Source organism: Canis lupus, chromosome 21, assembly GCF_003254725.2.
Source record: "Canis lupus dingo isolate Sandy chromosome 21, ASM325472v2, whole genome shotgun sequence".
Classification (NCBI taxonomy): Eukaryota; Metazoa; Chordata; class Mammalia; order Carnivora; family Canidae; genus Canis; species Canis lupus.
Genome location: NC_064263.1, coordinates 32074620 through 32088838, shown reverse-complemented (window position 1 = coordinate 32088838; position 14219 = coordinate 32074620). Strand labels below are relative to the sequence as shown.

The 14219-nt window shown below is 45.7% G+C and overlaps 1 protein-coding gene across 4 annotated transcripts in view; it reads right to left on the bottom strand.

Annotated features, from left to right (window-relative positions):
- The window catches only part of TUB (TUB bipartite transcription factor), an 84924-nt gene that overhangs the window by 51457 nt on the left and 19248 nt on the right, over positions 1–14219 (bottom strand). For 3 of the 4 annotated variants that reach the window (XM_049098755.1, XM_049098754.1, XM_049098756.1), the window contains exons 2-3: positions 11283–11367; positions 10727–10774 (exon numbers count right to left, since the gene is read on the bottom strand). The exons of the other annotated variant lie outside the window; for it this stretch is intronic. In XM_049098755.1, coding sequence (XP_048954712.1) covers positions 10727–10774; positions 11283–11367 — 133 coding nt within the window. The remainder of the gene's footprint in view (positions 1–10726; positions 10775–11282; positions 11368–14219) is intronic. 4 annotated transcript variants of the gene reach the window in all.

The window sequence follows — 14219 nt, the reverse complement described above, 5'->3', positions numbered from 1 at the left end:
TCAGCTCCCCCTACTGGACAGGAGCTGGGAAAGCCTGCATGGGCACCCACAGTCCTCCTTGGTAGGGATGGGAAATGAGGACTATGCCCTAGGATCTGGGGGCTCCCTGGGAGAGGCAGAAAGCTCGGAAAGCCCAAGGTAGCCCAGCTTGAGCCAGACTACAGGACAGGGGTATAGCAAAGCCCTTAGGATCACAGACATGGAGTTAAATAGACAAGGGCTCAGGTCCTGCTCTGTCATAAGCTCCGTGACCTTGGGCTTAACCTCTCTGAGCCTTAGCTATCTCACGGGAATTCTGACACCTATTTCAGAAAATTACCAATATGAAAGAAGATAATGTATGTAAAATACTTAATATAAAGCCTGGCATGTAGTAACAGCACAATGTTAACAGTAATGATATATGCTATGTGTGAGGATTATGCAATATTCAACACTTATAGTATTACTACATATGTATGTTTAATATTACATATAACTATATAATATTATGTTATATATAATTATATAACTATATGTGTGTGTGTGTGTGTATACACACACACACACACACAAACCAAAGGGGAGCTGAAGCTGCAACAGTTCAGACATATATATTTGGTATAGAGAAATGTATTGAGTATGAATAGCCCAAGTTATGGAAAATCTGATGTTTTAATGATGGTTTTAGGAAATACACTTTTATCCATTACAGTCTCCTTTTGCAGATGCTATAAATCAAAATTCATTCATTCATTCAATCAACAGAAGTTAAGAGTACAATCTTTGAAAACTTGCCTTACTGCTTATGTGATATCTTGACCTTGGAGAACTTACTTATCCACTCCATGTCCCAGTGTTTCTTCATTTGCAAAATGAGAATGGTAACATTATCCACCTTGGAAGGAGGTCGTTACTATCGTAGGAGTTAACACATGACACATGTAAATGGCTTAGAACCATCTTGGTGTGCTGTGAGTCCTCAGTAAACTTCAGCTCTTGTTATCCCTTCAACAGTTATTTATGAGTGCTTACTGTATACACTGCCAGCTGAGGACACAGCAACAAAAGAGATAGACATGGCCCCTGCCTTCATGGAGCATATAACTGAATCACAGTAAACTATATACTTATTTTTTAAGTGGCTGAGCAAGTGGAACCTTTCCTGGTAGAGTTACATTTTATGGCAGCACATCCCAGTCATCAAGGCCTTTCATCACACTCTGTTCTAAAAATCCCCTCCAATAAGAATTTCCTGTGACACATCAAGCTTCTTGTGGCACAGTTTATGACTGGCATGCAGGAGAACTCTCTGAAGAGGAACCAAAAGTCTAGTCTCCCTAAGGCTCTCCATGAGGCTTAGCTCACACTTGCGGGGATGATGTCACAGAGCTCTCTCTGAAGCAGGTATAAATGTAGCCACTGGAAATCCCACATAAGTCTAGCCCCTACACCCCTACACAGCAGAGCAAAGAGATAGTATAAACCCTCAAGTCCAGTATTGTCCACCTCTGGAAGGAAGGCTCTGCTGCACTAAGCCCCTCTGCTCTGAGCCCGAGAGCCCTGGAGACATCCAAGTTATTGGAAGGCAGCTGGCCTTGGGTCTCCACCAGCCATGCCTCCATACCCAGTTTTCATTCATTCACTGCACTTGTATGGAGCACCTACTCTATGCAGGGCCCTCCACTAAGGGTATGAGCCAAGCAAGACAGGTCCTTACCCTTAGAGTCATAGTCAACTAGCACATTTAGATATAACCCATGATTAGATATAAAGTTGACTAAGACTTACGATAGAGTTTAGCACTTTTAGCATAGAGTGTGACTGAGGATGAGTGAGTAGGATTCCTGGCAGAGGTGGCACTAAGTTCTGAGGATGATAGGGAGTTTACCAGGTGAAGATATGGAAAGAACCACAGGTACAGCCCTAAAACGGAAGACAGAGCCTGAGTTTGCAGGATGGGTGCAGATGGGAAAGAGATCAAGTCTTCGGCTGAGTGGCTGACCTGCATGTAAGGAGACTGTGTAAGGCTAGGTAACAAATTCCCAGAGAGGCCTAGGGAGAAGAATTCCGGAAACTCATGGAAGGCTGGGAATACTTTGTGTTCCTATCAGAGTATAAAGACCTCCTAATACACAGGACATCAGATGGAGTCCTCACAAGAGTACTGCTTTGGTGGTGAGGTTAAATTAGTCCTTGGCTAAAGGTTGCTCTGGACCTACCCCAACAAAGATGAAAAGAAAACCTCAAAAAGGATCCAAATTCTAAATAATCTCTGACTGTGTCAGAACAAAGCCAAATGCTACTTTTTTTCCAGATTTTATTTACTTATTCATGAGAGACACACAGAGAGAGGCAGGGACATAGGCAGAGGAGATGCAGGACTCCCTGCAGAGAGCCTGATGCAGGACTCGATCCCAGGACCCCAGGGTCAGGACCTAAGCTGAAGGCAGATGCTCAACCGCTGAGCCACACAGGCATCCAAGTGCAACACTCCTTAAAGGAATAAAATAAAGTCCAACACCCAACAATGTCAAATTCACAGCATCCATCCTTTAATCAAAAATTACCAGGCATGCAAAAAAGCAGGAGGATCAAACACATAATGAGAAGAAAAACCAGTCACGAGGAGAATACCAAGAGATGACAAAGTTGGTAACGGTAGCAGAAACTAGAAAGGGAAAAGAGCTGTTATATACATATTCCACATAGGAAAGAAGGCAGAAAAAAATAGGGCTACAATGAGGAGAGAAATGGAGATGCAGCTAAGACCCAAATCAAACTTCGAGTTGAAAAATACAAATACAAAAGATAACACTGCGTGGAACTAGATACCCCAGAAGAAAAGGTTATGGACTCAAAGACACAGCAAGAGAAATATTCCAAAATAAAACTCAGGAAAAAAGGACAGAAGGAAAAAGCTGTCAGTGAACTGTGGAACAGTACCATGTTGTCCAATATACATGTAATTGGAATTCCGGGGAGAGAAAAGGACCTGGGGAGGGGACGCAAAAAAAAAAAAAAATATTGGAAGAAATAATGCCCCAAATCTTTTCAAATTGGATGAAAATTATAAACCCATAGTTCCAACAACTTCAAAGATGAAATATAAAGCAGAAGAAATATAAAGAAAACTACATCAAGCAGAAGAAATAGAAAACAACACCGAGACACCTCATAATCAAATTGTTGAAAACCAGTGATAAAGAAAAAAATCTTAAAAGCAGCCAGAAAAGGGGAAGGGAAGACACACTGCAAACAGGAACAAAGAAAAGAAAGGCAACACACATCTCACGAAACAACACTAAACTGAAGACAGTGCAGCAATATCTTTATAGTACTTGGGGAAAACAAGCCCAGTCCATTTTAATTCTATTTCTGTTCAAAGTATATTTCAAAAACGAAAGAAACATAAAGACTGTAAAACACAAATAAAATCTGAGAGAATGCAGGGCACCTGAGTGGCTCAGTGGTCGAACATCTGCCTTCGGCTCAGGTGGTGATCCTAGCGTCATGGGATCAAGTCCCACATCGGGCTCCCCACGAGAAGCCTGCTTCTCCCTCTGCCTATGTCTCTGCCTTTTTTCATGTGTCTTTAATGAATAAATAAATAAAATCTTGAAAAAAAAATCTGAGAGAATGCATCACCAGCAGATCAGCACTATAAGGAATGTTAAAATAAGTCCTTCAGGGAAAAAGAAAATGATGCTACAGGATAATTTGCATATACATACGAAGAGGATTGGAAATGGTAACTATGTAGGTGCCTATGAAAAATTTTTTTCTCACTAAAAAAAACACACAAAAAGGGGCATCTGGGTGGCTCATTCCGTTGGGCTGCTTCCTTTGGCTCCAGTCATGATCTCCGGGTCCTGGGATTGAGCCCCACCTTTGGCTCCCTGCTCGGGGAGAATCTGCTTCCCCCTCTCCCTCTGCCTCTGCCTCTGCCTCTCCTTGCAGCTTGTGCATGCTCTCTCTAATAAAACTTAAAAAACAAAAACAAAAACACCACAAAGAATCAAAAACCCACAAAAGTTAATTCAGAAATATATACAAAAGAATAATATATCTTGACCAAGTAGGAGTTATTCCAGGTATGCAAAGTTGCCTTATCTAAAAATTAGTCTTAATATGATATACAGTATCAGTTGAAGAAAGGACAAAATCTACATCATTGTCTAGTAGATGAAAAAATTCAATACCTCTTCATGATAAAATCATTCAACAAACTAGGAATAGAAGGGCATTTCCTCAACTTGGTAAGGGGCACCTGGAAAAACCAAAAACTGAAATCCTACTTATTATTATTATTTAAATTTATTTATTCATGAGAGACACAGAGAGAAGCAGAGACACAGGCAAAGGGAGAAGCAGGCTCCCTGCAGAGAGCCCGACGTGGGACTTGATCCCAGGTCTCCAGGATCAAGCCCTGGGCTTGAAGGCAGTGCTAAACCGCTGAGCCACCCAGGCTGCCCTGAAATCATACTTAATAGTGAAAGACTGAATGCATTACCCACCCCTAAGTTCAAGACAAGGATACTCGCTCTTGACAAATCTGTTCAACATCAAACTGGAGGTTCTAGCCAAGATGATTAGGCAAGACAATGAAATAAAAGGCATCCAGATTAAAACGGAAGAAGTAAAACTATCTGTATTCATAGATGACTTAATTTTTTATAAAGAATATCTAAGGTATCTACCCCAAAAACCTATTAGAGCTAATAAACAAGTTCCACAAGCTTACAGGACACAAGGTTAGTTATACTTCTTTACACCTGCAGTGAACAATCCAAAAAATGAAATTAAGAAAACAATTTATAAATGCATCAAAAAGAGTAAAATACTTAGGAACAAATTTTTTAAAAGAAGTGCAAGACTTTACAATGGAAACTACAAACTTCTTTGAAAGAAATGAAAGACTACCCAAATAAATAAAAAGGCATTCTATGTTTAAATATTTTTAAGATGACAATACTCCCAAATTTATCTACAGATTAAACACAATCTGCATCAGGATACCAACTGGTTTCTTTTCTTTTTTTTTAAAGATTTATTTTTATTTATTTATGATAGACACAGAGAGAGAGAGAGAGAGAGAGAGAGAGAGAGAGAGAGACAGGCAGAGGGAGAAGCAGGCTCCATGCTGGGATCCCGGGACTCCAGGATCGTGCCCCGGCCGAAGGTAGGCGCGAAAGCCACCCAGGGATCCACCCCCCCTTTTTTTTCCAACTGGTTTCTCTGCAGAAACTGACAAGCTGATCCTAAAATCCTATAGAAATTCAAGGGACCCCGCAGAGACAAAACAATCTTTAAAAAGAATAAATTTGAGATCCCTGGGTGGCTCAGCAGTTTAGTGCCTGCCTTTGGCCTGGAGCGTGATCCTGGAGTCCCGGGATGGAGTCCCACATCAGGCTCCCTACATGGAGTCTGCTTCTCCCTCTGCCTGTGTCTCTGCCTCTCTCTCTCTCTCTGTCTCGTGAATAAATAAATAAAATCTTAAAAAAAAAATAAAAAGAACAAATTTGGAGAGCTCTCATTTCCCGACTTCAAAAACGCACAACAAAGCTACCATAATCAAGATAGTGTGGCACTGGTATAAGGACAGACATATAAATCAAGGCAGCAAATTGAGACTCCAGGAATAAACTCACATTTTAAAACAATCGATTTTTGGCAAGCATGCCAAGCCCATGTGATAGAATAAAGAAGTTTTTTTCAGCAAATGGTGCACTGGGACAACTGAATATCTAAAGTGAGAAGGAGTTGGCACCCTCTACCTCACACTCTATACAAAAACTAACTCAAAATGAATCAAAGACCAAAATGCAAGTGCTACAACTATAAAACTCTTAGAAGAAAATGTAGGCATAAATCTTTGTGACCTTGGATTAAGCAATGATTTCTTAGATATGACATCAAAGCCTAAGCAACAAAAGCAAAAATAGGTAAGTTAGACTTCATCAAAATTTAAAATTTTTGTGTTGCAAAGGACATCGAGAAAGTGAAAAGCCACAGAATTTGATAAAACATTAGCAAATCATTATCTGATAAAGGACTTGTATCTAGAATACCTAACAAATGGTTACAACTCAGTAATAAAAAGACAACCCATTATAAAAATGGACAAAGGATCTGAATAGACACTTTTCCAAAGATATACAAATGGCTTATAGGCACATCATTTGTCATTATTAGTCATCAGGGAAATAGAAGTCAGAACCACAATGAGATACCACTTCACACTCACTAGGATAGCTATAATAAAAACCACAAATAAAACATTTATTGGCAAGGATGTAGAGAAATTAGAAACCCCATACATTGCTGGTGGGAATGTGAAATGGTGCAGCCACTTTGGAAAGCAGTCTGACTATTCCTCAAGATGCTGAACATTAGATTCCCAAAAGTTCTACTCCTAGGTTTTATTTCTCTTGGAAATGAATTTTGTTCACAAAATTTTCACAGTAGCATCATTTATAACAGTGAAAAGGTGAAGATAAATATTCATCAATTGATGAATGGATAACAAAATGTGTATGTCCATACAATGGAGTATTATTTGGCAATGAAAAAAAATGAACTATTGAGAATATAGCAACATAGATGAACTTTGAAAACCTTCTGCTAAGGAAAGAAGTCAGTCACAAAAGATCACATATTATATGATTTCATTCATATGAAATGTCCACGATTGGCAAATCTGTAGAGAAAATAGCAGTTGCCTAGGCCTGGGGGTGGGTAGAAGAAAGGGGAGTGACTGCAGCTTTTTTCAGGCTTGCAGCTTTTTTCGGGGTGGGGGGGAGATAATGAAAATGTTCTAAGACTGATTGTAGTGATGGTTGCACAACCTAAAACCCATTGACCTGTACAATATATATGGATTAATTGTATACTATATGAATTACATCCCAAGAAAGATGTTATTTTTTTTAAAAAAAGAGATAATTGGCTGTTTAAAGTTTTAAAAAATAATAATGTATTGTTGGGTTTATATCATAGCTAAAAGCAAAATGCATGACAATAGTTCAAAAGAAAGGAAAGAGAAATAAAGTATATTGTAAGGTTCTTAGTAATTCATGTATGTATAACATTATCTTAAGGTTGAAGATGTATAATGTAAACTCTAGAGCAACCACTAATAAAAACTAACAAAAAAAGAATTACTACTAATGAGCTAAGAATGGAGATAAAACAAAACTCATTAAAAAGCACCCAATCTAAAAGAAAGGAAAAAAAAGAAGACAAAGGAACAAAGAGCAAGTAGGACAAATAGAATACCAATGGCAAGATGGTGGTTTTAAATTCAACCATATTGATAATAACATTACATGTAAATGGTCTAAACACTCCTGTTGAAAAGTCAAATTTGTCAGATTGGAAATGACACAACTGACACAATGACATGGTATCTAAAAGAAACCCTTTTAAAATATAAAGTCAGAGAGATTAAAAGTACAAGGATAGAAAAAGATATGTCATGCAAACACTAATCAACAGAAAGTCAGAGTGATTACACAGACCAATCAGAAATATTACCAGAGACAAAGAACATTTCATATAAATGAATGGGTTCACTTCTTGAGAGGAGACAACAGCCTTAAATGTTTATGCACCTGAGAAGAGAGCTTCAAAATACATGATGCAAAAGGTGACAGACCTGAAAAGAAAAAAATGAAACGAAAGAGAAATGCCTAGGCAGCAGCTGTAGTCATCAGCTTAGAGATGGAAGCTGAAGCCAAGGCAATCAGTTTGATCAGCAGAAACAGGTGTAAGGGAGAAAAGAGATCAGGACAGAATGCTGGGCCACTTCAACACTGCCAGGGTGAAGAGAAAAAACTCTCAAGAAGCAAACAGAGAAATAACTATCAGAATAGGAGGCAGAAAGGCAAGAGTGTGAGGTCATGGAACTCAGAGGAAGAGTGCTTCAAAAGGCAGACTAATGCTTAGCTACATGAAATGCTGCTGAGATAAACTAGGGCCTCACAGGCTGCAGCAGGATTTATAGAAAGAATCAATGGAGACATGGGCATGAGGAGCACCGGTGGATACTGGGAACAGAAGTCAGTGGACTGAGCAGGAATTGAGGAGATGAGATAATAAACACGGATTTTTATTTCAACAGGCTTGGCTGAGAAGAGTAGAATCAGAGGTGGTAAAATCAAGATATTTTGGTTTGTTTCTTAACTGGGTTACAATGGAAGGAGCCAGGAAAGTGGAGACGATGAAGACACAGGGTACAAGGAATGAGCAACAGAGGAGGTACTCGGGCAGGGGTCAAGGGGAAGGTTACCAGATATCTGGTGGAGAGGCTAACTGGAAGAGCTACACCTATCTCTCAGTGTAATAATGGTGGTGAGAGGCATAGATGGGTATGAGACATGGATGCGCATGGATGCAGGTCAGTTTGGAGCCCAGGGCAGAGGTTAAAGAAATTACCTCCTGACAAGTTTCCTTTACTTGAGAGAGAAAGAGAAAGTCTAGGTCAGCTGCTAGGAGTGAGTGGGGAAGCTGTGGTGATGGAAATGTAGAGGGGTATGTGAGAGCTCTGAAATAGCTGGGCAAGGGTGCGGGGGTTGGAGTAGACATAGGCAACAGGACTGCTGGCCACTGTTGGGGGCGCAGTTGAGGCCATGGACCATGAAGCTGGATGAGTGTCAATTCATGAAGGGATTCCCACCCCCCATCTCAGCCCTATAATTAGCCAGAACTGGAGAAGGCAGTTATCATGTTCTACGGGTAGAGTGGGAGGCTAAGGGGCCAGGTGGTGAATGGTGAGCAGTTCAAGTAGCATCTAGATTGGAAGGGAACAAGAGTTGATGCACGGTGAGGGCAAAAAGTTAGAGGCAGGAGCCTGAAGGTCTCTATGAGCAGATATGGTGGAGGCGAGGGAAACAGAGACATAGGAGGTACATGGAGATTAAAACTTCAGAGGTGGAATGGTTTCAAATGATGACAACATCATGGTAATGGGTTGCCCAAGTAAAGGTGACAGTCAGTGAGCTGAAGACAGCAAGTAACTCAGAAACCAGAATTTGGAGGAGCTGTCTTCATAGACATGGAAGCTCCTGGTATGATGGTAGAACTTAGGATAAAAACACTGTGACAAGATTCTCTTGCTGTATCTGAGTCCCTGCATGGCTGGATCATCTGACTTTGCCATTAATTATGACTATTCCCAACCTGCAGAGATATATCCTTATAAGTCAGCCTTCATCCCTGAGGCTGCCTGGCTCCTTGCCTCCTTTGTCCATCTAATTACAGCCTGTGTGCCCTTACAGGATTGGCTACAGGTGAAATGTCATGATCGTTGGCACCATCTTGAATTACACAATTTTTAAGGGATACTGGCAAACCTTTAAACATGGAAGAGCCAGAGTGGTGGGGAGAGTCCCGTGTAAGAGGCACCAGATCCTAGAAATGGGTCATCCCAGAAACCCAGGAGGCCCAGGAGCTGTAGATGTACAGTCACAGTGTGCCCAGAGCCTCCATTCACATAAAGCAAGGTCATAACCTAAAGACCACACACTCCCATACAGCGAGGCTGGCGCCCTGGCCTGCAGTGCAGAGAAAGAGCCTTGAGTAGGGGCCTGGGTTCTAGTCCTGACTCTGCCATGAACTTGCAGTGTGACCCTGCCCCAAGGCCTCAGTTTGCCGGTAAAAGAAGGGCAATGAGAGCTCAAGGACTCTTGCAGCCTCGATGGTCTATGGGCCATGGGTGTAGGAAGGAGAAGCTCATCAGCTCATAGCACCCAAGATGCACAAGCTGCAAAAGATCAATGAGCAGAAGTCTTCAACCTGCATGAGAGTCATATGCAGAGTCATCCCCTTGGGGTTCACTCCTTGCACCCCTCCTCCTCCTCCTTCCTGAGAGCCTCTGAAGTAAGTTCAAGTGGCACCTCCATGCCTCCCATCTTTCTCTTTATGAGATTTTCTTTAGGCTAAAAAGTCAACCTGGTTTGAGGCTCTGTGTTGAAAAGGGGAACACAGGACCCATACCAGTGACCCATGGCTCTCCCCAGAGCTTCCCTTTTAGGGCACGTTGATCACACACTCCATCTGAGACTAAGGACCAACACCCATAAGAGCTCCAGATGCCCCTGTATTTCTCTGGCCTGGTCCATGGAGGGCAGGCAGATTCCTCAGGCACCAGGCACCTTCAGCGCCCCATGGGGCAGCTGGTGAAGGGATCCCATCATATTGCCTCATCTGTACCCAGGATTGAGCCCTCTCCTTCACAAGCAGCTGTTTTTGTCCATCCTTTGGGCCAGTGACACATCCTAGGGCCCCTGACATCAGCCACTTTTGACTGCAGAAGACAGGCCTGGGTTGCCAGCCTGGTACAGGTAGCGTGTGGATCTGGGTATGTGGCCAGTGGGAAGGAATTCCTTCACTGGTCCTGGACCACAGCTTAAGGACCCTCCTCTCTGGGAAAGGCCTGGCTAAGAGTTTCGTGGCAGGCTGGGGAGCAGAGCCCGGGACTCTGGGGACTCTTGGCAGCACCACCTGGCTGGAGTAGGGCAGAAGGACCACCAAAGGATCTAAGAGGAACAAACCAAGGCCACAAGAGCCACAGTAAGTACAGCCTTTGCCTGGGGTCACCCCTCCCCTGGACCCATTTCACACACCCCCAGCGCATATGGGGTCCATGGCCACCAAGTTGCTCACTCATGTCCTCCCCTCCACCTCCATGCAGGTTCCTGCGAACAGCCCTCTCCCAGACAGCACTCCCCCTCCCATGGCAGCTCACCGAGCGATCTCCCTTCCTTCCTTCCAGTACTTCCTCCTGGTTGTTCTCCTGAGGGGGAAAAGAAGGGGTGACTCCACGCCCTTGTCACCTGACTCCTTCATTCCTGCCCCTTGCCTAGCCAGACCATGGTCAGTCAGGGCCTCTCTCAGGGCCTGGGTCTTGGCTACTTCAGTTGGGAATCCAATGGGATCAGGATGGAGGGGCCCTGGGACAGCAAGCAGACAGCCCAGGATGCCGACAGTAATAAGCAGAGCTGGGATGAAGCAGGGGGCCAGGTGGAGACTGGGAAGAGGAGCCCACCAGAAGAGACAGAGGGCAGGAGTGTGGAGCTGCCACGGGCAGAGGCCTTGCTCCCATGCGGAGGGAACCCCTCCAATCTGGGGCAGGTGGAGGAACAGAGCCTCCCTGTTCACCTGTCTAGAACCTGAGGCTATGGGAGGGCTGTGGGACCCCATGTAGTGATGGGGAAGGGGTGAGGTCCGTGAGAGTGGGTGGGTGGGTGGGGGGACCCAAGGGTGAGGTCCTTGGGCTAAAGGCAGGGGTGCCGAATGCTTACCGATCTCTTCGGTGGCCCCGTTTCAGGGGCCCAGGCTTCCTGTGTCGCTTTGAATGCTGAGATCCCATGGGCCAGGGAGTGCCTCCTGGGAACAAAACCTCTGTCTCGGCAAAAGGGTGCAAACCCAGGAAGAAAGCAAGAGGGTCCCACCCTCCATGGCAGCCAAAGGCTGGGGTGAGTCTGGAGGCTGGTGCTGCTTCAGGCTGCACACAAAGACCTGGAGCCTGTTGCAGTTCCTTATACTCCTCAGCTCCTGACCGAAGCTGCCACAAGCCACCTGGGTGGCTCCCTCCGTTACCATGGCAACCGTCACACTAACAACTGCCACCACAGATTCACTAGGACATAGAAACCCTCTCTGCTGGTCACGGTCCCCCTCCCAAACCCTTCAGGACCAGACTGAGTCCCTAAGGCCTCAGTGGCCATGCCACTCAGGGACACCCAACTGCTCGTTTCCACTGGGAACACAGAGACCCTGTATGCCTGCATCTGTGGTTACTATAGCAACCCCAGCAAGGCCAGGTGCACTGAGCACAAAGCCCCCTCTGGAGGAACCACAGCCAGAAAACACACTCCCTGCTGCTTTGTGGTCTGCCCATGTTGGTAGCAGGCTCTGTGCCAGTGGACGCCCACACGGGGTCTTTGAGAGACTGACGCGGGTCTAGGATTTCCTTGTCTGTGTCCTCAGCCTCTTGTCCTCCCACTCCTTCTAAAGGGCACCTGAGTGATCTTCCCCCTCACAGGGCTTCACCTCCCACAACCCCCGGCACCCCCCCCCCCGCTTTTTTTGAGAGGAAGAGAGAGAGAGAGAGAGCAAGCACACATGGGATGGGAAGGGCAGAGGGAGATGGAGAATCCCAAGCAGGCTCTTCACCCAGTGCCGAGCCTGATGTGGGGCTCAGCCTCACAACCTGAGATCATGACCTGAGCCGAAATCAAGAGTTGGATGCTCAATCAAGTCACCCAGACGTTCCCACCTCCCACAAGCCAAGAACAACCACGCCTGCATCGTGGGCCCACTCCTCTCTCCTAATCTCCGGAACCCTCCATCCACCTGCTCTCTGGACACATCCCCCTGAGTGTCCCTCACAGCAGCTCACACTGAAGTATGCAGCTTAGGACTTCCTGTGAGTCTGAGCATTTATCTTACCTATTCCGTCTCTGTGAGTGACACATTGGGCTCCCAAGGCGCCAGCATAGCCTCCTGCTTGTTCCTGTCCACCTTCCCTGCCCAGGCAGGCTATCATGAAGCCCTTTTGATGTCAGCCAGTGGGCATCTGTCAACTCCCTTCCCGAGGTCCACATCCCTGGTACGGTCAGTGTCCTTGTTGCCCGGATATGGCATCAGGATGCTGTCTGCCTCCAATGTGCTCTTCTCGAGGCCCTCCACCACTGGCACCCGAGTAGGTGTTCTAAATGCAAATCTGGTCCTGTCTCCCGATCCTGCTGAAGCCCTTCAGAGGATCCCCACTGCATCAGGATAGAAGCTAAGCTGATGTACTCTGCCCAAGTCCTGGCAGCCCCTCCAGCCCCCTGCGACCAGGTGCCCATGCTAACTCTGGGGTCATATCACCTCTCCCTCTCTCCCCTACCTCCACTCCACTTCTTCCCCTTTCTTGCCCAGTCCTGGCCATGTTCTTGCAAAAATGATACCCAGACTTTCAAGGAGGTGCCTAGATCAATGATTAGGAATCTCTGGGATGTAATTTCAAATTTCCGAGGGGAAAATGACATCTAGATGCAAAACCAGACATTGCTGACTCCGCTGTGACTAGATCTGAGAACCTCAGCCCCTTGGTCTGTGAAGCTGACAGAGAAAGACCCATCGAGACAGTGTAGATGGCCTGGATGGGAGACAACTCTCATGGCTTCCGGAAAGCAGGAGATCACAGACCATCAGCTGACAAGGGCACCTCAACCCTGCCCCTTCATGTCAGATGGGAACATCTGGCTCAGTGGGAGGAAGGGTCCAAGACAGGTCTCCTAATTCTGCTGGTGGTTCTCTCCACTCTGACATGTGCCGCAAAGCTCCAAAGCCCGTGTGGGGACGTCAGCACAAAGGGTTCGTGTGCAGATGTGCTGCATGGGGCTGGCTCCAGGTAGGGGAGCATCAGTGTGTGCCCACCTGGAACTAGAGACCTCATCCCTCCATCTCTCATAACTTCTCTTGCAGGTCTTCTGTCCGACTGCAGGCAGAACAGAACCTTCCAGTCAGAGGGTGTCTCAAACCAATACTCAGGCCAGTACTTCTCAAAGGCAAGGTGCTCCTGTTCTCCCTCCTGCTCAAGCTCTTAGGCCCATACAAGAAGGCAGGGAATGTGGACCAGGGAAAGCCACATCCACTGTAAGCGAAGCCAGCTGCCTCACCTCCAGGTTGGTGGGGTACAGAATGGGGGGCAGCCTCAGGACACTCTGGGACAAGTCACCATCACGGCCACATCCAGGGGTCAGAAGTCCTTTGGAAGCTAAGCTGATGGACAGGTGATTATGAAACCTCTCTATGCACATTCCCAGCATAGGTGAGCTCACTCCTTCTAGAGCAGTCCCTCCATCTCAGCAGCTGGCAATTCAATTGCTTCTTCACTTCAAGCCCAAATACGCTTTCATTTGGTTCTAGTTCTGTCCTCCAGAGCCCCACAGAGTGTGACTTTTCAGTCTGTCACGGTGCTTTGCAGTTCAAAGCACTTTTACATGTGTTAGCTCTTAATGGTGAGCATGACTCTCTGGGAGGGCATAATCGACAGTATTTCCCACAAGGGGAAACTGAGGCCCAGGGAGGAAGTGTCGTGTCCCGTAAGTGGCAGAGTGGGCCCTGGATGGCTGCCAGGCTGGGTGACGGAGAGCGTGCCAGCTCTGTGGTGCCGTAGAGGCCTCGGAAGGGAGCTCGCCGAGCAGCGTGGTGAGGGCCGGAGTGCTTCAGTCCTGTTTCCCCTGAGA